Genomic DNA, 26117 nt, shown 5'->3' on the forward strand with positions numbered 1-26117 from the left:
TAAATAAGGCCAGTTTTCCGCCCAAAGGTGCTGCCATTAAATGTTTGGTTGCCAGGCGTAGGGGGAAGTCATTGTGCTTGTTTCCTGAATGGTTGTGGCCTTTCTTCTCCATCTCTTGGACTTGTTGTTTGCCACTGTCTAGACCTGAAAGAACTTTGTGGTTGCCCACTGCCCCTGGGGCGTCTGTACCTACCCCTTTGGGGTCTGTCAGTGGCTGGAAAGGACCAGTTTTTAGATGGCCAGTTTCTGCTGAAGCGAGGGGGTTGTACCTGCAAGAAATCTTTAACTGTTTGCATAGATTTTGCCTTTTCTTCCATTTTCTTTAAGACCTCCTCTGCTTTGACACCAAATAATACATCTTTTTGCAATGGTGCATCCAATAATTTTGCTTTTACATGATCTGGCAAGGTTTGCTCTTTTAGCCAAGCATGTCTATGTATCACAGAGCCAGTAACAGCTGCTCTACATGAGGCCTCCAATGAATCAAAACCACACTGTAAAGTATGTCTTCCCACTTGTTCTGCTCCATGCAACAAATCCTGCATCCCTTTAAAATCTGGTTGATCTGTTTGTGTCATCTTAAGTTTCAATTGTGAGATCAGAAACTGCTGGTATTTTAGCATGTGAAATTGGCAGTTTAATGCCCTCATGGCTAAAGTGGCTGAAGTATACACCTTCTTTCCCCATCTGTCTAATGCTCTGGAATCTCTTTCCGCAGGTAAAGGATTTTTAGCAGTAGAGGCCTTAATCCCCTTTGGACTCTGTGAAATGGTTTCTGGGTCAGCAGCAGGGCTTTTACATAGAAACTGGTGGGAATCAGGGACCCGGTAGTATCTGTCTGGTTTAACTGGGGCAGGAGGCAAAGAATCTGGGTGTAGACTGGCTTCTGCAAAGACATCATCTAAAATATCCAACACAGGAGGAATAGCAAGGGGCCTATGCTGAGGAAGAAGAAGGAACTCCCGGAGCCTTTTCTTTGAATCTGAGTAATCCTGTCCTTCCCAGTGGAAGTGTTCCCTCATGGTATGCAAAGTTTCCCCGAAGGAAGAGTCCTCTGGGGGAGATACTGAGGGAATGGATTCCTCTGCATCAGAGTCTTCATAGGGTGAGTAGGGATAATCCAGCTTGATCTGAGGAAGGGTAGTCTTCCTCCAACCTGGGTCTTTTTTCTAAGGGGTGCTGAGAACACCTGATAAGAGTAATTAAATCCTCAGCCATCCTGAGCATCTGCTTTTTAGGCATGGGTTGCTGAGAGGGGGTCAGAGGACCCTGTTTCCTAATCTTCGTAGGAGTCTTAGATTTTTGAGAAAGACCTAATGGAAATTGAAGATGGTTTGAAAACGCCTTCAGAAACTGAAGGCCTAGTTAAATTTTCCGGTTCCCCACCTGGAGAGGCGTCGGTGTCTAAAGAGGTATTCGGCTCCGGAGGGCCTGCAATTTCAGGTTGTGATGTCGCCGGTAAATTGGGTTCAGCGGTAGTCAAGGGCTGCGTAGGCACCTCAATGAGAACCGGAGATCCGGCGGTAGGCCTAAGCGTGGTCTCGGTATCCGTTTTAGACCTCGGATGCCTATCTTTTTCTTTGCGTTTTTTCATTAATGCTGGTGTCGGAGTATCCGACGACATGCTGTAATTAAATTTTTTTGCCAAAATAATGAAGGGCGAACTCAGCCCGGCGTTTTATAGTGCGTTTATTGAACCTAGCACAAAAACGGCAGCCCGAGACGTTGTGATCTGGGCCTAGGCAAGGTATACAGTATGAGTGAAAATCCTTATGCGGTATTTGCTTCCCACAAGAAATACAATTATTAACTTTGTCTGACATCAGTCTGAGGCAAGAAAAGTTTCCCCAACGGGGTACTTAGCTTTAGCGAAGACTTCGGCTGAAATCCTTTTTTGAAATCTCAGGAGCTGACCGACCGGCACTTGCGAACTGCTTCTGCTTTGGGCACCGCTTGGCAAGAAAGACTGAAGAAGATGACGTCGGCTGCCTCTTTTATACCCCTGCCGCTCTGACGTCAGGGAAGAAGCGACGACAACCGACGCCGGACCAAGACTTTGGAATTCAGCCGACCGAGGACCCGCCTGACGGCAGGATAACCCAAGTGTGATGACTGCGGCAGTATGGCACGATGAACATCTGCAAAGTACAGTTTTGTACCTAGCATAAATGTAGATGTTCGAGTGTATACACTGCTGCAGTCATTACACTTGGGTTATCCTGCCGTCAGGCGGTCCCTCAGTCGGCCAGAGTTCCAAAGTCTTGGTCCGCGTGTTGTTGCTTCTTCCCTGACGTCAGTGCGCCAGGGGTATATAAGATGCAGCCGACGCCATTTTCTTCAGTTTTTCTTGCCCCAGATGTCAGGTGCCCCCAAATAGGTAGGCAATGCAAATTGCTAATAAAACATACATAAAGAAGGCAATCAAAAACTTCCAGTTACCAGCAAATACATCACATAGGTAGTAAAGGGTAGAAGGCATAGATAAGTACCAGCAAGGAAGAGGGGAAGGAGGGAGGGTAACCCGGACTGCAGCAGTGTATACACTCGAACATCTACATTTATGGTAGGTACAAAACTGTACTATGTTCGTGTTACACTGCTGCAGTCATTACACTTGGGTAGAATAAAGTTGAGGTTGGGTGGCTGGTTCTATAAGACATTAGTGGTGGCTATAAGGTCCTGCAGTACTGCAGTGGCAAAGCCACTTCTGGATTTAGAGTAAAGAGGCAGGTGTTAATGCTTGGTAAAGGTATGCACAGAACTCCAAGTTGCAGCTTCCAAAATGTCCTTGGTAGGTACTCCTCTGAGGTAGGCAGTTGAAGTGGCTGCAGCCCTGGTGGAATGAGACCTAATGTTGCTAGGTACAGTTTTTCCAGAAACGTATACAGTGCCCTAGCCATTTTGAAATAGCTTTTCTCTGCGCTCCTGCAGCATATGCTACAAACAATTGCTCAGTTTTCCTGAAAGCTTTTGTTTTGTCCAAGTAGAAGCGTAACTGTCTGTGTATGTCCAAGGAATGTAGAAGTCGCTCCCCTTTATTCTGGGGATTTGGATAAAATGTTGGCAAATGAATGGCTTGGTTTAGAGCCACACTTGATACCACCTTTGGCATAAAAGTAGGGTTTGTTTTTAGACACCCTGTCTTGGTGAAAAATGATGAAAGGTTCCATTACCATTAGTGCCTGTAATTCTGAAACTCTTCGTGCTGAAGTTATTGCCAGAAGCAGAGCAGTTTTCCATGAGACATATTTTAATTCTGCTGAATTGGCTGGCTCAAAAGGAGGTAAAGTTAATTTCTCCAAGACGAAGTTGAGGTCCCAAGTTGGAGTTGGTGCTCTACGGGGCGGTCTTATGTTTTTGGCCCCTCTGAGGTATTGTTTTAGCAAAGGATGAGAGAAAATTGGTGGGTCTGTGTTGAAATGAGCAGAGATGGCAGAGGTGTGGATCTTAATGGATGAAAAGGATAGGCCTTTGTCCAGCATCTCAGTTAAATACTGTAATATCTGAGGAATATTTGGGACAAGAGGGTCAAGGCTGTGTGCCTGGTTCCAGGCACAGAATCTCTTCCATTTATCTGAATAGGCTTTCCTGGTGCTAGGCCTCCTGGCCTCCAAAATGACATCCATAACAGCTTTAGAGAGAGGTGTTGTTTGCTTGACTAAGGTATCTGCCATGCAGCCAGGTTTAAAGTTTTGAGCTGGCTGTGAAGTATCTGATTGTTTTTGAGGCAGCATCCATGGTGGACCTTGTGCTAAGTTCTTTAAGATTGGGTACCAGTGCTGGCATGGCCAGTCTGGGGCAATCAGGATCACTTTTGGCTTTTCTTGTCTGGCTTTTAGGAGTACCTTTAAAAGGAGAGGCAGTGGTGGGAAGGCATATACTTGAAGGTTTTTCCAGCTGAATGAGAGGGCATCCACTTTCCATGCTTGTGTGTGGTAAAAGTCCTTGTGCAGAATTTCTGTAGCTGGCAATTCATTGGGGAGGCAAACAGATCTATGTCCGGGCTCCACCATTTTTGTGCTATCATGCTGAATATTTTTGGATTTAATTTCCACTCGTTCGGATCCATGATGTTTCTGCTTAAGTCGTCTGCCAGAGTGTTTTTCTCTCCTGGCAGGAATTGTGCTTGCAAATGAACTTGAAAGGTTAGAGCTGTGTTCCACAAGGTCACGGCTTGTCTGCAGAGGGGATATGAATGAGTGCCCTCTTGCTTGTTTATGTACCACATAACTGTGGTGTTGTCTGTCTTTAGTAGTAGTTGTCCTGGATGCAGAAAATCCTTGAAAGCTATAAGGGCATTTTGTACAGCTAGCATCTCTTTTTGACTGATGTGAAGATGCCTTTGTTCTGCGGTCCACTTACCCTGAATACATTTTCCTGCCATGTGTGCTCCCCAGGCGTAATCTGAAGCATCTGTTGTCAGTGTTTGCCTGGCTGTGGGTTGAGTGAAAGGCTGTCCCTTGTTGAGGTGACAGGCTTGTTCCCACCATCAAAACTCCTGTTGAAGGCAAGGGATCAGTGGTATTACTGTTTCCAAACTGTGGCAGTGTTGAGACCAGACACTCTTTAGGTACCATTGCAATCTGGCATATGGAATTAGTAGTATGCAAGATGCCATGAACCCCAAGGCCTGCAGAATTTTTCTTGCAGGAGTTGGGTTTTTGTTGCCATCAACTGAAAATATTGAGTCAGTTGTCCTTGCTTGTCTGGCGTGAGATAAGCCATCTGGGCCGTTGTATTTAAGCTGGCACCCAGGAATATTATCTCTTGTGAGGGCACTAGTTTTGACTTCTTTTCGTTTACTATGTACCCTAGGCAAATTAGCAATCTTTTTACAAACGCCAGATGCTTTAGAAGAATGTCTGCTCTCTGCTTGAATAAGGCAGTCGCCCAAGTATGGGTAAATTTGAATTCCTTTTTGTCTGCAAAATGCAATTACTGGTGCCAGGCATTTTGTAAATACCCTGGGCGCAATAGAGAAGTCAAAGGGCAGTGCAGAGAATTGGTAATGCATTGAACCAGCTAAGAATCTGAGGTATCTTCTGCAATTTTGTCTGATAGGGACATGCAGGTATGCCTCCTTGAGGTCCAAAGTAACGAGCCAAGCTTTCTTGCCCAGCATGGGAAGAAGCTGCTGTAGTGTTAACATTTTGAATTTTGGAACATCCAGGTAAGTATTTAGAGAGGAAAGATCTAGAATGGGCCTCCAGGCTTTGTCCTTTGTGGGAACCAGAAAGAGTCTTGAGTAAAATCTTTGTCCTTGCTCCTGTGTTACCTTTTGAATAGCTCTCATGTCCATGAGTGCTGTAATTTGTCTTTGAGCCTCTGCCCATTGATTTGGTGGCAGGTTTGGCATTCCTTTTAACCTTGGCAGAGTGTGAAAGTGGAACCTGTAACCTTGAGATACAATATTGAGAACCCATTGGTCTGTTGTGATCATATGCCAATTGTGAGAAAAAAGTGCTAGTTTTCCTCCCAAGTGGGGCTGCCAAGAGAGAAGTGCTTGGCAACTGTAGTGGGAAGTCATTAGGGCTGTTTTCTATAAGGTTGAGGCCTGTCTTCCCCTCCTTTCTGGGTTGAAGCACCCCATTGTTGAGGCCTGTATGAACCTTGTGGCTGACCTCTGCCTCCTGGACGTCTGTATCTGCCCCTTTGAGGTCTGTCTGTAACTGGAAAGGACCAATTTTTTGTTGGCCAATTTCTGCTAAATCGGGGAGGCTGAACCTGTAAGAATTCCTTCACTGTTTGCATAGATTTTGCCTTATCCTCCACTTTCTTTAATACCTCTTCTGCCTTAACTCCAAATAAAACATCCTGCTGCAAAGGTGCATCCAATAATTTTGCTTTAACATGATCTGGTAAAGTCTGCTCTTTTAACCAAGCATGTCTTCTAATGACAGACCCTGTAACTGCTGCTCTACAGGAGGCCTCTAGTGAATCAAAACCACATTGCAAAGTATGTTTACCCACTTGTTCAGCTGCATGCAATAAATCCTGCATTTCCTTATAGTCAGGAAGATCTGAATTTGGAAGCATTTTTTTGTTTTAATTGAGACATCAAATATTGCTGATATTTAAGCATGTGAAATTGGCAATTTAAAGCCCTCATTGCTAAAGTTGAAGATGTACATACTTTCTTCCCCCATCTGTCTAATGCTCTGGAATCTCTGTCAGAGGGAACTGGATTTTTAGCTGTAAATGCCTTTACCCCTTTGGGACCCTGGGAAATAGTTTAAGGGTCAGTAACAGGGCTTTTATAAAGAAATTTGTGAGAGTCAGGGACTCTGTAGTATTTGTCTGGTTTAACTGGAGCAGGAGGTAAAGAATCAGGATTTAAACTGGATTCAGAGTACACATCATCCACAATATCTAACACTGGCGAAATAGCAAGGGGTCTGTGTTGAGGTAATAAAAGAAAATCTCTGAGCCTTTTCTTGGATTCTGAGTAATCCTGGCCCTCTCAATGGAAATGCTCCCTCATGGTATGTAAAGTTTCCCCAAAGGAGTAGTCCTCTGGAGGAGAGGCTGAAGGAATTGATTCTTCAGCATCAAAATCCTCATAAGGGGGTAAAGAGTATCCCCTGGTCTGAGGAGGAATCCGAAGAATGGACACCTGGTCGGATGAGTCATAGTCCGCATCCTGTCTAGGCCTTTTATCAGGAGGGGGATGGGAACTCCCGATCAGAGTAATTGAGTCTTCGGCCATTTTTAACATCTGTTTCTTAGGCATGGAGGCCTGTGCTGGGGAATGCTGAACTTGCTTCTTTGTTTTTAAAGATGTTTTAGCCTTTGCAGAAGATTTGATGGTTAGTTGAGTAGGTCTGAATACACCCTCTGAAGCAGAGGGCTGTTCAGCTGCCCCGGATCCCTCTGAAGGGTTAGTCTCGGTAGGGCCTAAATCTACAGTATCCGGAGGCCCAGCCATCTCCACGTGGGAGTCGGAGGCGGCCTGTGGTTCTACAGATGCGGTCGTCAGGGGCTGCGTAGGCGCCTCGCTGAAAACCAGATGACCGGCCTAGTATTGGCTTCGTCGTCAGTTTTGGGCCTCGGGTGCCTGTCCTTGTCTTTGCGCTTTTTGTGTATCCCAGTCGTCAGTTGTTCCGATGGCATGGTATAATTAAATTTTCTACCAAATTAATGTCGGGCAAAATCAAACCGATGTTTAATAGTGCGCTTGTTAAACCTAGCACAAAACCAACAACCAGCGACGTCGTGGTCTGGGCCTAGGCATGGGATACAATAAGAATGAAAATCCTTATGAGGTATTTGCTTCCCACAAGAAATACAATTATTAACTTTTACTGACATCGGTCTGAGGCAAGAAAAAGTTTCCCCAACGGGGTACTTAACTTTATAGAAGACTTTGGTTCTGAAATTCGGATTGAAAATCTCAGGAGTCGGCCGACCGGCACTTGCGAACTGCTTTTGCTTTGGGCACCGCGTGGCAAGAAAGACTGAAGAAAATGGCATCGGCTGCATCTTATATACCCCTGGCGCACTGACGTCAGGGAAGAAGCGACAGCAACCGACGCAGGACCAAGACTTTGGAACTCTGGCCGACTGATGGACCGCCTGATGGCAGGATAACCCAAGTGTAATGACTGCAGCAGTGTAACACGATGAACATCCACAGTGTACCCTATTGGAAAAGAATAAAAATTTATATAAACTATATACCTGTGTACATGTATGTGCTAATAGTAGAAGCTGGAGCATACAGAGTTAACTTGCAAACCCTCAAGAAAATAAGATGGAAGTAAAGTGTTTTATGATTGTGTTTTCTCAGTTTCAGTACAGCAAGCAGACACACTGTCCAGAGGTTTTCCTATTGTCTTGAAACAGAAATAATTACTAGGTTTCAAATGTAAAAGTGCTTTATTGCTCTGCGACTTCCTAGCAGTTGCACTTCTGAAAGATATGTATTTCCTAAGACAAAGATGTTAGTCTCTGTTAGGCTGGGAACTGAAGTCAGGTGACAAAGAGTGATGTCATCTGAGCTAACCCAGCAGTAATGTTGATTATTAACTTGAACTCTCTCAGAGAAAGTCTGTGCATTTTATATCTTGTCTTGGATCTAGAAACATCCATTCAGCACTTCTCATCTTCATTTGCCTTGCTCTGTAAGCAAGATTTAGGTACAGTATTTCTTTTAGAGATATATAGGAATATAGTAAAGATTAGTTTAGATGTTTTCTGTATTCATTTGAGACTGTCCTGCAATAATGCTTTAAAATATCTCCTGTGATTCTGATCTCTGTAGTTACTGTGTTGTTTGAATATTGTCTTGTTCTTTTATTATTTATTATTAAATATATTTAAACCTATCTTTGTGGATGACATTTGTGAGACATATTTAGGTTCCTAGATTACTTGCATATGTATTTGGTGACACTGTACAGGCCACTCTGAAATAGCCTTGAAATTCTTGGTCACACTTACCATTTGGATAATAGTAACATTACACAGTAGGATTGGACACCCTTTGGTATAGTAGCTGATAAGTAAGAGTGGCTGGTGGCAGCTGGTACTACCTTATAGTCTGGGCAGAAGGGGGCATAGCTAGTAAACATGTGCCAACCTTTCCCAGGTGTGTGTGTGTGTGTGTGTGTGTCTGTGTGTGTTTGTATATCAATCAAATCTCAAAGTGCATAGGTGTCAGTTATTTGCGCAGGGACACAAAGCACTGGTTGGACAGAGAGGGCTGGAGGTCTTAGCTTGGCCATTCGGCTGAGATCTTAACCCTACAGCTGTGCCAGTGGGGAGTCTTACTGGGGATCTGGAGAAAGAGGGAGAAACCAGTCCCACACTGACTGCGATGTCTGTGTGCTCTTAAGGAAAATTGTACTTTACTGTGTATGTACTTGTCATCCTCCCAATGTGTACGTGCCTCACTGGTGCTAGTGGTGAGGATTGAGGCTCCTTGATTACTGGGCCATTGCAGGGGCGTCACAACATGTAATAGCATCAGAGCCATTAACAAAATAATTTGTGGTCCATTTTCTTAAGATGAATGCATTTAAAAGCAAAATTAAGTCCAGGTGGGTTAGAGGTGTTAAGGTGAGTTTGCTATTGTAGTGCTTTCTTTTCCAGAATGGCATTACAGTTTCCCACTAACAGAACAATTCCATCCTGTGTCCAAAATGTGAAAAGAAAATGAGCTGGAGATTCAGTGCTGCATTTTACAAGAACATTCTTGCTTACTCTGTTTCTATTTTCAGAAGTATGTTGGGCTACCCTCCTTTTAAACTTAGAAACAGTCTTCCCAGTGTAAAAAATCTGACACTTTGAGCACTGGGCTCTGTAAACAATCTTTTCACTATTACAATTCCCAGCCACCTTTCTGTTATATTTCTTACCTGTACTGGGGCAGATGAAAAATCCCTGCAGCTCCTGAACTCACAAAAGGTAAAAAAAGGGGGCTCACATTTAAAGTTACCAAGCTTCTCCATACAGTCCTTTTTGAATGTCCCTTCTAGATCATTCCTGCCTTATAAAAAAGAGCACCAGTCCAGAATCTTGCTCACCAGTCTATTACTAGAAATAATGGTCCAATTGTCATGAATTATCCATTTTATTTCACAGGCATCTTTTCTGAAAGTTAAAATCATACTTCTTTTCAGTTTTTCTTTGGTCAGTGTACAGAGTTCAGAAATCATGTAACAGTCTTTTTTTGTGGTTCATAACAACAGTATTTGCTGTAGAATAGAGGAATCAAGCACAATGAAACAGTCATCTTGTCAGACAGCAAAGTTTGAATTTTAAAGGAATGCTGTAATCAGGATTCACAGCAGTCACGACTGCTTGTAGACCAACCACACACACACACACACACACATACACATATATACACACACATTATATATATATATATATATATTTTTTTTTTTTTTTTTTGGGCAATGGTAGAACACATCACTCACCATAAAACTTAAAGGCTTAGCCAGTTTAGCTCAGTGAAACATATTACTCAAACAGAGACATTTAGCACCTTTTACAGTGGTAAGACCTCCTTCTTGGAAAGCCCCAAATCTGACTTCCTGGAAAGTACAAAAGGAAGTATGCCTCACTTCACTAGTCAAATCCAGCAAAAACTATGTTCAATGACTGAATCAATGTGCAACGGCAAAATAATTAAACAGGAAAAGTTGTGTAAACACTTTACGTGGCATTTCTGCAGAGCTGCAGCCTACACAGCCTGTAGCTCTCTAGCTATGTGAGGATTTCTGTCATATGCCACCAAGTATATTGATATAATAGGTGGTCAGCACTCAGCCTCACTCCTAAACAAACAACAGGACTGAACCACAAACACTGCATCTCCTCAGCAAGTTATCTTTTAAATATTTTGACGAGTGTAAACTGCTTAAGCAAACGGTTCCATTCTTAGCAGGCATACACGGTTAATACCTCTAATGTGTACATTCTGCAGGTCCAGAATTCTTCGGGTTCTATTCAGAGGTTCAAATGAGAGAGATTCAGACACTCGGTGCTGTTAATAAATCATTTTCTGCTGTCCTGTGTTTTGGAAGTAAAATAAAAGTATTGCAAAGTCATTCACTGGAGAATCCAAAGGTTATCTTCATAAGAAAAAATAACTACTTGGGTATACAAAGATAACTAAGCCACAAATCACAGCTGCCAATCCAGTGCTAAGGATACTTACAATACAAGTTCCAGTCAAATGCAGTTCCTGCTGTGTTTCAGCAGTGGTTAAACATACCTTAGCATTTGTTATTATGAATGTTACAAAGAGATACTGGTTAAAAGTTAAAAAGGATACAGCCCATTCCAGAAGCAATCTTCAAAACTTCCAAGGCTTGCAAGCATCCCATAATTCCAGGCACTAACAAATATAAGAAATGTTATTTCTTCTGCTATTTTTCATGCAGTAGCCAAATAATTATATGCAAAAGCACTATCAGTATAAACAATATGAAAGCATCATAAGTTAAGAAGGCCGGCTTGATCTACTGATTATGGACTATCAAAGTGTGAGTTCAAACTGGATAGGGATGAATATAGCAATAACCCACGCCTGGGTGTGGGTAATGCTAAATTTACCCACGGTTGGCATGGTTTGGTCCCGAGGGTGAAGCCCGAGGGACCAAACAAAGCCAACCGTGGGTAAATTTAGCATTACCCACACCCAGAAGTGGGTTATTGCTATTATACCATGACATTATTTAAGAAAAGAAACTGTTACTTTTCTTAAATAATGGCACAGTATAATGCCTGTTTACTGCCCTTCCGCAGATGTCTGGCATCCGCGGCAGTTCTGATGTACTGCGCGCCTGCACAGTACATCAGAGCTGTGGGCAAAAGCAAGGGAGAAAGCAAGATCTCCGTTGCTTTTTTTTAGTGGCTCGCTATGTTAAATGAGTTTAACATAGCGAGACAGTTTTAAAATAAGCAACGGACATCTCCGTTGCTTATTTTAAAACTGTCTCGCTATGTTAAACTCATTTAACATAGCGAGACACTAAAAAAAGCAACGGAGGTCTTGCTTTCTCCGGTGTTTGAACACTGTCTCGCTATGTTAAATGGGTTTAACATAACGAGACAGTGTTTTAAAAAAACGAGTTATACTAATGGAAAAAAGTCCGGGCAACCGGACCTTTTTCCATTAGTATATCTCAATTTACAACGGACACGCTGGCCAATCAGCGTGCACGTTTTGGGGGGGTCATGGTATAATAACGTATTCAACAGATAATAAAGAACTCCCTCTGCTTCAGGAAGGAAGTCAGTAGCCACCACCAATATAATATGATCCTTGTTAATGGGGACATAATCTGGGTTCTGACAGCAAAAGTAAACTATCAGCTACTCACATATCCTCTCCTTGTGACTGCAACGGAAAACAAAGGAAAGGGACACCTCCACAAGAGGACAAATTACCGTCTTACCCATGGGATCTACAATAATATTTTGCTAATGATTCTGGAACAAACTAAGATGGCAGAAAAAGAAAACCTACAGGAAGCCAAGGTTTAGCAGAGAATAGCAACAGCACAGCAAAATATAAATACAGGGTACAGAATAATCATGCTTTGAAGACTTACAAATATCATGTGTCAGTTAAAATAGAGAAGAAAAACAACAAAATATAAAAATGACAATATATTCTTGCAAGTTCCTGGCTACAGCCCAATTAAATAATTTCAAATTGAATACTCTAATAATGGATAAAGGTAAAAAACAAAACAATAATCCATTTCAAAGGATCAGAAAACGAGATGGAAATAATGTGCTGAGCCTTCAGATGGCTGGAATCATTCTTGAAATAAAAAGTCATTCTAGCAGATAAGCATGCTTATAATTCCATGAGAATACTCTGAAAGAAAAGAAGATAAGCTAATTGATCCCACCAACAGGTAGTACTAATTTCAAAGCCTGTGATCAATGAGTAGAATTTTCAAGGAATCAAAAAAAACAGTTTATATTTCAGCTATCTTTAAGAAACAATAAAAAAATAAAAAAAACATACATATCTGCATTTTCAGTATGCACTGACCTGGCCAAATTGTTTACTGCTCCTACAGCAGCTGATGCAAGCAGTTAAATTTTGTCATTGCTTACAGTTACCTCTGTAGCAGTGGTATTTACAATGGTCATCAAGAAACTCCTTCACTCACACTCTGTGAGGTCTACATCATGTCTAAAAGATGTTGCAGTAGGCTGCAACTAGCTTTCTAAAGGCTCTTTCAACTCTCACTAAGCTAAATTATATGTGTAGATAGTTATACTTTGAGCATGCTTTCATTCAACTGTGTAGGTCTGCTGAGAGTGTACTGCCTGTGCTCGCATTTATGTAAAGGAAGTCTTTAAAATGTATAATGCTTTTTGCACTTTATTGTCTGATATGACAGGCTAAAGTTTAATCTGTCATTTGTGCTTTGTGATTTTCAGCCTGCTGCTACTGCTAGCATTAACTGAAATGTAGCTTTGGCTACTGCAGAAGGTCATCTTTTTGATTTCTCTCATGCTATTTGTTTGGGTTCCTTCTATTCACAAAGTATACCTTTGCAACTTTGTGTTTTGTGGCTTATGGCTTTACCTTATATTCATTTATACAAGATATTTTCTGCATTTAAAGCTGCTTTTCCTTTTAAAGGCAGCAGTTTTTTGAAAAACTTCTGAGGATTATGTTTATGAACATGAGTGGAAGGAGCGTATAAGATCTTGCTTGAAATCTCATTTTTCACCAGTTTTTCCAACCATATGGGAAGTGTATGACTTTAAGGAAAGGGATTTGTCACAGACACAGAATTTTATAGAAGCTGGCATAGGAGAGTTTGAGGATTCTTTGGAAGGAGACAAGTGAATTTGTTGGCTATTACAGATGCAATTTTACTGTAGCAGAATCGTGTGGATAATTTAATTGTTCCTATTTCTCCCAGAGGGTATTACAATAAGTCCTAAGACAGGATCTACTGGAAGCAAGGGGATCCCTTGACACTGACCCAACAGTGCTGTGGGACCTAATTTTGATTAAGAGGTTCTACCATGCATTATGAATGTATGACAAACCCTGGCTACCTCCTTCTTGGGGAATCCACATGAATGCTTGCAGCACTTTCTTGAGATACAAGTGGTGTCCGTTCCACTCATCCACCATGCATGTGGGCCGGCCCTTGTCTATGTCTAGTGTGTATATGGTTAAGTCTTTACTAGTGTGTATATATATGTAGGCTGACATGGATGCCATATGTGCAACTCTACTGTGCATGAGAATCACCATGTCATTGTCGCTGGCCTCCATCATTCCCATGCACTTGTATATCCTGCAGTACTCTAATCATCTCTACCTGACTCAGGGTGACAGTAGCCTAGGCCCGAAATATGTCTTTTGTTAGTCAGCCAAGGCCTTGCAGGGCTCTGAAGCAAACTGAAAAATATGTCTTCACCTTGCACCTCAGTGTACAGATGTGACAGTGCGTACTGCTACCTCCAAAAGGGTAGTCTGTTCATCAAGAGGTTCAGACTGTGCACAAAAAACAGGTGTTGAGCTATGTGGTGTGTCTATGCCCCCCCCCCCCCAAACTGTAATATAATGTCCTCATTCTGTTGAGTCTGTGAGCCTGTGCCACTGCTTACAGTTACCTACATGCCATGAGGTAGGAGGCCTGCCACTACACTTTGTGTGCCACTCTCCTCAGGCTACATCATGAGTAAGAAAGTTATGGTATCACTGTCTCCAGTCATTCTGTTGTGAACATTCGCATGCTGTGCTTAAGTACCAGATGTGGTTGTTTTTGGTACTGTACCTGTGAAGAAATATGTCAAGCTGTAGCAAGTGTGACCTGTGACAATGAACCGAGCACTGTCTGTAGAGTCTGTACTAACCTTGACATTGACAAAGTACGTGATGATGAAATACGTAAGAATTATATGTACACAGGTATAATGCGAAGTACATGTCAGTAGAACTTAAAGTCAGCTATATGCCAACCTTTCACACTGTTTGATTGTGGTTGTTGAAGGGGGTCTGAAAGTACTTGTGCCTGCATCACCTCTGATGATTCCTGCAGCATCATCATTTGCATCAAAGTTATCACTCCTTATAGTGAGAAGATATTTCTCATCCAGTGTTAAAGGTTAGACCGTGTAAAGCCCATCACCATTTCTGGCTCAGGCAATTACATTTTTCCTAGCTTTTGCCCTGGTATGTTCCAACATATTATTTGCTCTACTTATACACTGTACCAAATTGCATTTCTTTTCCCATACAGTGTTTATATCAGCTGCTACTTGATTTTATGCCTTAGCTCTCTCTGCCTGTTTTGGCCTCCTTTTCCAAAAAGCCATTTTCCATACATCTTCAGAGCATTCACAAAGATGTGATTCTCCTCAGAACTGAAGTTGTCTATCCTATGTCTTGCTCCATGCTGGTGCAACATGTTCTAATCTGGAAGTAAATGTTATGTACCGCATTCTTCATGTGTATGTAAGTTCAAGTAGTTATCGGTCATGAATGACACTACATAATTAAAAAAAAAAAACATCAGTGAATCGTTAATTCTAAGTTCTGAATTTGTGTTTTCTTTACGATAGAGGGGTTTCTGTTATGCATTATTCTGCTGCAGTTGTAAAATGCATCCCTATAAATGTTTGCTGTAAGAGTGTGGAACAGTGATTTTTTACTTTTATGTATTATTCTTTGTTGACTGGGACAGTCCAACTAGGCTAGTAGCCTATTTTCAGGAGAGACTCGAGGTGGTATATCATTAAGAGAAATTTGGCCAAGGCATTGGGGAATTTCCCCAACTCTTTTCAAAAGAACCCCAGTTTAATGTCTAACCCAAATGACAACAGACTCAGGAGTGCAGTAATCCCTTATGCTGCACTGCAGTGTCAGTGATAAATCTACATGGTGTGGGAACAGAACCCACAGCCTCTGCACCAAAAGGGAGTATGCTACTTGTTGCACCACTGACACCATACCATTAATAATTAATTTGTTATGCATGTCATTCCTTAGATAAATGAAGGTGGTCTGTAGTGTGGTCCTGATCATTACCCACCACCAGAGACCAGTGTCTACAGTAAGCCATTTCGTTAACAGACAATTATCACAATATTTTCTGTCTTTCCAGTAAATCAGTGGCTAATACTGAATATGTAACAGTAAAACACACAACTTCCAAATTTCTTTTTTCATTAATTTAATTTAATGACAGAAGTATGATTTCTAACTCTCTTAAAGTGATATATGCTTTCCCTGGAGTGTCATGTACATGTGGAGCCAAGCGGAGTTTAAAATGGTGAACTGTATAAGACAGATATAATTTTGGCCAGATTTAAGATATTCTTATTTAATGATTATTTAAATGAAGCAAAGCCACAATGCGCTCTATAAATCACACAACACTGAACAAATGTAACTGCTTTTATTGGTGTAGTTGCATTCATACTGCTAAGGACAAGCTGCACATTCGTATATGCCATGCAAGCCTCAGTTGAAGTACAGCCTGCTATACCTTGTGTATGTAGTGCATGCATTCTTAATGCCCATGTCTACTCCTCACTCTCTCAGGCTGCAAGGTTGGCACTTGTTCTTCACGGTCCCTACCAAAGAAGGTATGCCATCATGCAATGCAATGCGAGAAAGGGCACATTTCCTGAGATTTTCAGAAATTGTTCTGTAACCTTTCTGTCACTGGTAGAGTTAATTTCTCTTTAGGCGAACACCCTTAAAAACATATTAAGTAGAACCAACATATCAAACTCCATTTATTTCCTCTCTCACCATACCCCACCGAAAAAAAAAAAAAAAAAAAAAAAAAAAAGAGAAGCTCAGTCCTTTGTAGGGGAGCTGGGCATGGCCTGTCTAAGTTGTCAAACTTCTCCACTTGGTCATTTGAAAGGCTTCCAGGCCTATATGGTAGTATGGGCTGGACACAGTGATGTCACATCCTAGTGGGTGAGGTTTATACCCCAGTCCTTCTTTCTTCATACTTGTACATCTCAATTTGAATCAGTTTTTCACAGCCATGCAATCTGTTAAAGCCCAGCATCGCACCTCACAGATGGTCTGAAAAAGAGACCAGGATTCCTCTCTACCTGCCACAGGACTCAAATTTGCAGAAGCTGGAGCAGGCCTCCACTGGGAGGGCATGAGAAAAAAAATGGAATTTGAAAAGAGTTGAGAGATTAGTGTCCCAGTGGGTTTTGGAAGTACAGGACCGAAGGTGAGAGTTCTAAAGTAAGTACTCTGTTTCTTACACATTATACTAATATACTGTGAAATATGTAGACACACTTAGCTTACTATTTATGCATTCACACACACACACATGCACAAACACACACACACACACACACACACACACACACACACACACACACACACACACACACACACACACACACACATATAAAACACAGAGCCATATGTCTACAATCTCCACATCCTGTTACACAGTGATGCATTTTATATGTTGGTGGGTCGGCTGTCTGTCTTTCGCTTTTATTTCCTGAAAGGGCACATCTGGAAAGAACAGATGTAATAGAATTTTACTGCAGCCACTGTAAAATCTGTGTTTGGCCCAGGAGTGTTGCCATGGGTTTGCTGAAGGAAATGTTTGGACAGCAATACTAATGCCCAGTGGCAGCATTACACTAGAGAAAAATAAAAATAGTCTCATCTGGTTATGGTTCCTTTTCATTTTAGTATTCTATTGCCAAAACTGTACAACTGAGATCCCCTTCAAAGATCTTTTTCAATCAGGTGTACCTGAATGCAAGAGCAAGCAAAAACCACTCATTGCAAAGGCTTTCTAAAGGATGTGCAACAATAGCAAATAATATCATTACATCTTCCTTCTTATTAGCTTTTTACAGTTACTAAGGAATTTGCTAGATTATAGGTTCATAGGTAAGTACTAGGCTAGTTGCCTAGAGTCAGGCTCATGTAAATGTATTACAGTAAATCAGTGAAGTGAAGTGAATGGAAATATGCCAGATTAATGAGTAATTTTTTAGTGAAAGCATAATGTTCACTAAATCAGTAACTGTCAGTATTTACTTTTACAAAATTTCACTGCAGTCTGTTTATGGCATTTCACTTGAGAGCACAATGCAATTATTCATTCTTATTACAAAAGAAGCAATAGCAATGACCATCAAGCAGAACTTGTCAGAATTCACTCAATGCACAAGTGCTTGCAAAATATGTAGTATTGCTTAGTGACACTTTCAAATGCAAGAATGAAATGTTTACTTTTCTGACATTAAAATAATGGGATCTGCTTTTTGCAAGGCCAGGACTGCATGAGGCAGTTCAGAAGCAAGCTATCCAGGTGAGGATATACTCACCACCTCTCCCAGTCCATGAGGACCGTTTCACAGGGTAGAGGTAGTGGCTACATCCCTGTGGGCTTTATGTGCGAGACAGCCTCGTAAGCCAAAACACTAGGCTTCAGGACTGGGAAAAGGCTGTGGTTAGGCATCGACTCTGACAACAAGCCACTGGAGTCTTCAAGCCTGCACACCACTGAGGTCATTCCACCCAGATATATTAAGGCATTGTACTATCTGAGGTCCTTTGGACCAGGGCGGACACTGCATCCTGGATTTCCTCATCCTTCCTTTGTGTCTGGCAGCAATCTGTATGCCTAGCCTCCCCTCTCACTGTCAGCCCCACTACACACTGTTCCTGTCGGTCTTGTCTGCGTTCAGTGTTTTTATATTAAAAAAAATCCTTAACTTTTCCTTAACCCTCTCTTCTACACTGTCTATCCTTCTTACTTTGTCAATTTCCCTTATTATAAAAAACTGGAAAAATGGGAGACTATCCCCAATAAAAAACTAAGGCTCATCCTGTCCCACCTCCTCCTTCTCTTGCACAAACCTAGTATGTGTTCCTTTTATGTTTTCCCTGTCTGCCCCCGCCCCCCAATTTCTAGCTGTCATATTTTCCCCCTTTTCAACTTTATAAAAGTCATAACAGGGTGTCTACTGAAGGACACCCACAGACTGAATAAAAACTTTAAAACAGTTTGGTTAAGTTGTGGGCCAATGGCACACAGTTCAGATCAGTGCAGAATCTTGTGGAAAATCTTAAGATATCTACACAAGCTTGCTCCCACATCATCCTGACAAAAATTCACAGTGACTAAGTACATACGGAATTTTCAGCACACAGCTACGTTCACTGTTAGTTTATGAAAAATCAGTTGTGCCAACATACAGTGGGCTTCTGAAGCAGGGCTGAGTTGTTTGAAAACCGGTGCCATTTGTTCATACTTTTCTCACTGAAATACAGATGCAGCAGCACATTTTGCAGATTTCCTCAAGTCATCTCTGAAGTATGGGACAATAATGAATACCACCCTCAATAACTGTTAACACAATTTCAAATATAACTATTAATGGTTTTCTATGATTCAGTTCTAAGAGGGAAAGGAAATACTTGAATGTAATGAATATTTTAATGTATACTGTTAAAAACAATAGTTTTGTATAAAAATATCCACAGAAATCAAGAGATGTTAAACCTGAAAACCTTTAAATCTGTCTCTGCTTTGTGTATCCTTCAGGTAATATGCCTTACTTTAACACAGTCTTCCCCATATAAACCCTTCAAAAATTTCACAAAAACATAATTAACATTACTATATTTTACTGTTTATCAAACAGCAGTTTTAAAAAAATAATTACTATCTGGAGAAAGGACTCAGAAAATTATTAATTTAGGGTGCTTGCAGTCAAAGTAAAAATTATACACAATCCCTGTTAACAGAAAGCTCAAATGCACTACTTGCCACAGTTATTAAAACTTTAAAAATCACAAAGTGATACAATGCCTTCTTAGTACAGAAGGCAAGCTAGTTCAGTCATCTATATTTAAGCCACTATTTTACTTTTAAATGGTTGTAAAACACAAACCTTTGGCTGCACCTTACAAAACAAGTTAATAATATTTTAAAATTAGTGTGTGTGTGTGTGTGTGTGTGTGTGTGTGTGTGTGTGTGTGTGTGTGTGTGTGTGTGTGTGAGAGAGAGAGAGAGAGAGAGAGAGAGAGAGAGAGAGAGAGACAGAGAAAGACTTCTGAAGTACAGGAAGCCTGTTAGTGCATAAAGGCTTTACATAAATGTATAGCACCATCATCAACCCCCTAGTTCCCATTTTCTACACGAGGATTGGGGTATTGTGTTAAAATTCACCATCTGTCTCGCTTCAGTGCCACACTCTTGCCTGACTGCCTCAGATGATCTCTCACATAATCCAGTCATCTCTTTTCTGGATGACCTTGTCTCCTCTTGCCTTCTTCTTGTCTGGCCCAAATCTTCTTCACCAGACTGTCTTCTGCTTTCTGCACATGTGCCCAAACCACCATAATCTGTTCTCTTTGATCTTTTCTGCAAATGGAGTTATTCTGGCGTCTGCTCTTATGTCCTCATTTCTTCATCTGTCCCACAGTGTGTATCCTAGCACCCATCAGAAGTACTTCATTTCCATCACCTCTAGCTTACTCATCTGCTCTGCCTTTACTGCCCAGGTTTCTGTACCATACAGTAGTACTGGTCGCACCACTGTTTCCTAAACCTTACTTTTCAGCTTTTTGGCATTCTTCTGTCATACACTACACCTGACACTCTATGCCAGTTGGCTGCAGCCCCTCTGATTCTAGCTTTAACCACTTCATTCAGACTTCCCTTCTCAACCACCCCTCCCAGATACTTGAAGTGGTTAACCTGTTCTACTATCTTCCCTTCTATCTCAATTCCCAGCTTCTTCTGATTTCCCCAGTTTGCTGCCATTACCATTTATCTGTACTCAATTTCATCCCATGTGCCTTCAATTTTGCATTCAATTCCCCTATCCTTAGCTGAAGTTCTGGCTCAGAATCTGCCTGTAATGCCCCATTGACTGCATACAGCAATTCTGTTGATCTGTCCCCTCTGACCTGTTTTTTAATAAAATTCATTACCAGTATGAACAGCAGTGGGCTCAGAGATGAACCCTGATGCACACCAATTCCCAATGGGAACCCCTCTGTGAGACCAAACACTATTCATACTTTTGTCATCAAGTCCTTGTACAAAGCCTGCACTAATTCTGCCAATAATTCTGGGACTTCGAACCACTGCCCAAATAAGTATTCTTGGGACCTTGTCATATACTTTCTCCAAGTCCAGAAATGCCCAACTGGACTCTCCTCATAACTCGCTTCTTCTCAACTATCTGTCTCACTGCAAACATTGGGTCACTTGTGCCTGATTTCAATCCGAACTGCTCATCTCCCATCTTACTTTCTACTACTCTGCCTATCCATTTATCAATGACCCTCTCTAGAACTTTAATGTGATGTGACAGAGAAAGAAACCTCTGTACTGCCCGCAGTTGTAGATTATTTATTTTATTTTACATTTGTTAACCGGGCTAGTCTAGCTGGATATATGTCCATTTTCAGTAGAGGCCCGGGGAGAAAAGCTCCAAACATGAACAGTGACAAAGTTAACAATGCATAGAAACATAAAGAATCACAGTACAGGGTAGTATTAGTATAAAAGCAGTTATAATAATACATTTATAAACTATAACAATTTTAGTAAAAATTATACTAAATAATTATACAAAATACAGCAGAAGGTATGAGCAAGTCTCAGGTAGGGGAAGAGAACATAAATGTTATTCTCATAAATAAAAGAAAGAGTAGTAACTAGTTTTAGAGGCATAGGTTACAGGAGTAGGGATAGGGGTAAAAGTAAAAAGTGAAGAAGATAGCAGTCTGGGTTAGCGCATGGACAAAGCCAATGAGTTTTCAGATGTTCTTTAAGATGTTTTTTAAAAAGAGAAGTAGAAGCAAGGGTAGATAATTCTGAAGGAAGATGATTCCAGATTATTCCTCCAGTGTTTGAGAAGAGTGAATCCCCAGCTTTGTTGTTAGCTTTATTTGAGCAAACTAGAAGCTTATTAGCAGAGCGTAGTGTGGCTAGATTTGTATATGGTGTAATTAGATTAGTGAGGATAGGGGTGTTGTTAGGGTGGTATAGGATCTTTTGAGTAATAAGTAATTGTTGACAGAGTATATGGTTTTGCAATTCTAGCCAAACAAGTTGTTTGAGGTTAAGGCAGTGGTGAATTTTCAAGGGGGAGCTTGTGATGAATCTAGCTATGCTATTATAACAGGTTGAGAGTTTATAGAGGTTGTTTTTGGATAGGTTAGTATATATAACAGAGGCATAGAAAAGAGTGGAAATGAGGTGGGCTTGGGCAATAGATTTCCTTGCAGAAGGGGTAAGGAAGGGTTTGATTCTATAGAGGGTGCCAAGTTTTTTGTTAATAGACTTTATAGTGGAGTTGATGTGTTCATCACAGCTGAGACGATTATCAATTGTTACACCTAGTAGGCGGGTTGTAGTATCTGGGGTAATGTTAGTACCATTGTTAGAGGTTATAGAGAAGAAAGGATTAGGTGATTTGTGAGTTGGGGTAAAAAGCAGTAGTTTTGTTTTTTTGGGATTTAGGAGGAGGCAGTGTTGCATAAACCAGTTTTCAACATTTTGAAAAACAGTTTGGGTAAGGGAGTGGAGAGGGGCTATATTCTTGGCTGTACAGATAAAGGTGGAGTCGTCAGTGTATTGAATGCAGGTGGCTTGAGGTATGTTCATGTGCAAATTGTTCATAAATAAAGAAAAGAGTAGGGGGACCTAAGACAGAGCCCTGGGGTACTCCAATATTAACTGGGAGTAGAGAAGACAGATTGTTCTGCCAAAGTACTGCTTGCTGTCTATTTTACAGATAAGACCTAAACCATTGTATAGCTTGAGGATCAAGAGAATGGGCCTTTAGTTTGTCTAGAAGTAAGTTATGGTTAACCATATCGAAGGCTTTTGACAGGTCAATAAATAGTGCAGAGGAAAAAGAGTTATCGTTACGATTTTTATATACAGAGTCTTTAAAGGATAAGAGGGTAGTTGATGTGCTATGGAATGGCCTAAAGCCATGTTGGCAGTTTGCTAGTAGGTTATTTTGTAGTAAGTGGTGTCCCCTTTGTTCTTGTACACTGGCATAAGTATGCTTATTCTCCAGTCATATGGGTTATGTCTCTTGAGTACCCTCAGTAGGCATTTCTCCTCTAGCTCACCAAGCATCTTTATCATATCTGATGTGACCTCATCTGAGCTTACTGCTTTCCCTGACATTTTCCTTAGTGCTATTCTTACTTTTTCTAAGTTTCTGTATAGTCAATCAGCACAACTCCATAAACATCATAAGCACGGTCTCTGTATTCTCAATGGTCACTTTGAGACATTCATTTTGGACACATCTCCTGCGCCTTCCTAAGCAGTTTTCCATCCACAGTATGATCAGCAAATGGCCCTGGCTGCTCATACTGCTCCAAATAATGCTCTGGTCACTTCTCATTGAAATGAAAACTGTTGAAATCTGACCCATACTTTTAAACATGAGAGACATTTGTCATATGCAGCATTATATAATGTTAGTCTTGTATGCTTCTGTTCAATTCACTTTTGCACCTGGATTTTAATCTCAGCAGTTATGTAGCTGCAGAAAATCTTTTATCCTATGACTTACAATAATTGAACAGGCAACAGACCAACACCTTGTGGTGGAGTATTTCTACATTCTACTTGCACCACCTTAATTATGCGATAAACTAACCCTAACACTGCCCCTAACCCCAAATATAGACATTATATTACTAAAAACCCTAAATCTAACAATACCTTTAAACAAAACAAACAGGCACACTTCACACATATCAGAACACAAACGCAAAACAAATTATATTCCCTTCCCTAGCTCTTACTCTAACCTAAGCCACAAACACTTGCACATAAACACTCATGCCCATCCAGTACTACTTAACACAACAGCACTTACATTTTCTCACTAAAAACAACACTTGATGTTGCACTTAACAATGAGTGCATTCAACAACTTCCATCAGCAGAAATAGTAGTTGACAACCTGTGTATTTGATAGAGTGCTTGGAAACCATACGTTTGTGTGAGTTCCTCCATCGATCAATCATCTGTTTGGCCAACGAACGATACAGGTGGTGCTTCACATCAAATGTACGGATAGCCGAATGTTCAAATGTTGAGTGACTGTTTCCCTGTGAAAAGTGAGTGGGGTTAGAAGATGATTTTGTGTGTGTGTGTGTGTGTGTGTGTGTGTGTGCGCGCGCGCGTGTGTCTGTGTGAATTTGGGTTGGGGAAAGATGGAGGATGGGTTTTGAATGTTTATGTGCAACTGTGTACATTTTAGGACTAGGGTCAGGGAAAAATAAGGGTTAGATGTACTGTTAAATAAAATAAAATAAGAATCGCTGCAGATCACCACTGATTATAAAACGTTTAATATTGTTAAAAAGGCATGCCAACAAAGGCATGCCAACAATGACAATGAATAAAACTGAGGATGAAACTGTCCACTTCTTAAGCGCTTTCGGGTCTTAACCCTTCATCAGATGGGTCATCCTTCTGCTTACTAAACTTTAAACATAAACAAAGTACAGTTGTGTACACCTACCATAAATGTAGATGTTCAAGTGTCTTCACTGTTGCAGTCATAACTGTAGGGTGCTCCTGCCGGCAGGCAGCCCGAGGTCGGCCAGAATCCCAAAGTCTGGGTCCGGCGTCGGCTGTATAGGCTAGTACCCTGACGTCAGTACGCTTTGGTACATAGCCCTCAGCCGACGCCATCTTCTCCAGCCTTTCCTGCCCCAGATGTCAGAAGTCCCCAATAAACCAAAAATGAATCCAACAAGGAAACACAAATACACCACAAAAAAGGAAAAGAGGGGATAGGAGGGAGGGAAACCCCGACTGCAACAGTGAAGACACTCGAACATCTACATTTATGGTAGGAGTACACAACTGTACTATGTTCTTCGTGTTTCACTGTTGCAGTCATAACTGTAGGGTGGAATCCCAAAGCAGAGTAATAGGGGAGGAGGCTTTAGATAGAAGAAGGGGAGGCAAGAATACCCTGCAAGACAGCAGAGGCAAAGCCTGCCCTGGACTTAGAAAACAAGGGGAGATTGTAGTGCTTGGAAAAAGTATGCACAGAACTCCAAGTGGCAGCTTCCAAGATATCCTTGGTAGGGACTCCTCTGAGGAAAGCTGTAGAAGTGGCAGCTGCTCTAGTAGAGTGACTTCTAATGGTACCTGGAAACTGTTTCCCATGATGAGTGTAACAAAATCTGATTCCATAAGCAATCCATTTGGAAATAGTTTGTTTAGAAATAGGTTTTCCAAGAGAACTGGAGGCAAAGGAAACAAACAATTGGTTAGACTTTCTGAAATCTTTAGTCTTGTCCAGGTAAAAACGTAACTGTCTGTGCACATCTAATGAATGCAAAATCCTTTCCCCTTTGTTTTGAGGATTTGGAAAGAAAGTAGGAAGGTGAATTGTCTGATTTAAAGCCACTTTTGAAATCACTTTAGGCATGAAAGTAGGATTGGTCCTCAAGGATACTCTGTCCTGATGGAAAATAAGGTATGGTTCCACAGCCATGAGAGCTTGCAACTCTGAGACCCTTCTGGCAGAGGTCAATGCTAACAAAAGAACAGTCTTGCAGGAAAGAAACTTAATATCTGAAGACGCAGCAGGCTCAAAAGGAGGCAAAGTAAGTTTTTCTAAAACATAATTAAGATCCCAGGCAGGGACAGGAGGGGTCCTTGGAGGCCGCAAATTTTTAGCCCCTCTCAAGAACTGCTTCACCAAGGGATGAGAAAAAACAGGAGGATCAGAACTGAAATGTGCAGAGATAGCAGAAGCATGAATCTTAATGGAAGAAAAGGAAAGTCCTTTAGATAAAAGTTCCGAAAGGTAAAGCAAAATAGAAGAGAGATCAGGTACCTGAGGATCAGAACCTCGGTCCTGCATCCAAATAGAAAACCTCTTCCATTTAGAGGCATAGGATTTCCTAGTGCTAGGCCGTCTAGCTTCCAAAAGAACATCCAAAACTTGTTTGGGAAGACTAGATGGAATCAAACTCCTTTGAAGAGCCAAGCTGCCAGGCAAAGGGTCTTGAGATTGGAATGTAGTAACTGACCCTGATGCTGGGACAGAAGCGAAGGGTTCAGTGGGAGAATCCAAGGAGGCCCCGAGAACAGGAGCTTTAAAGTTGGATACCAAAACTGTCGAGGCCAATTTGGAGCAATCAAGATGAGGAACCTGGGCTTGTCCTGTTTTATTTTCAGTAATACCCGAGGTAGTAGAGGAAGAGGAGGGAAGGCATATGCTGAAAGGCTTCTCCAGCTGAAGGACAGGGCATCCACTCTCCAAGCTGCTTTGTGGAAGGACCTGGTGCAAAAGCGAGACAGCTGATGATTGAGATGGGATGCAAACAGATCTATCTGGAGACATCCCCAAACTGCAGTAATCCTGTTGAACAAGTTGGTGTCTAGCATCCATTCGTGAGGATCTGAAATGTTTCTGCTCAGGCTGTCTGCTAAGAGATTCTGTTTCCCTGGAATGAATTGAGCCTGGAGATGTAGATTCAAATTTAGAGCTGTGTCCCATAAACCCATAGCTAGTCTGCAAAGGGGGTATGAATGAGAGCCCCCCTGCTTGTTGATGTACCACATGACCGTGGTGTTGTCTGTCAATTAGCAGAGGGCCTGGTTGTAGAAGAT

At 41.4% G+C, this 26117-nt stretch overlaps 1 protein-coding gene across 2 annotated transcripts in view; it reads right to left on the reverse strand.

The window, feature by feature from the left end:
* Positions 1-26117, reverse strand: part of MOCS3 (molybdenum cofactor synthesis 3) — an 851577-nt gene that overhangs the window by 359881 nt on the left and 465579 nt on the right. For both annotated transcript variants that reach the window (XM_044076166.1, XM_044076158.1), the window contains exon 8: positions 10781-10843. In XM_044076166.1, coding sequence (XP_043932101.1) covers positions 10781-10843 — 63 coding nt within the window. The remainder of the gene's footprint in view (positions 1-10780; positions 10844-26117) is intronic.

This window comes from Protopterus annectens, chromosome 1.part1 (assembly GCF_019279795.1).
Source record: "Protopterus annectens isolate FY-2018-M chromosome 1.part1, PAN1.0, whole genome shotgun sequence".
Taxonomy (NCBI): Eukaryota; Metazoa; Chordata; order Ceratodontiformes; family Protopteridae; genus Protopterus; species Protopterus annectens.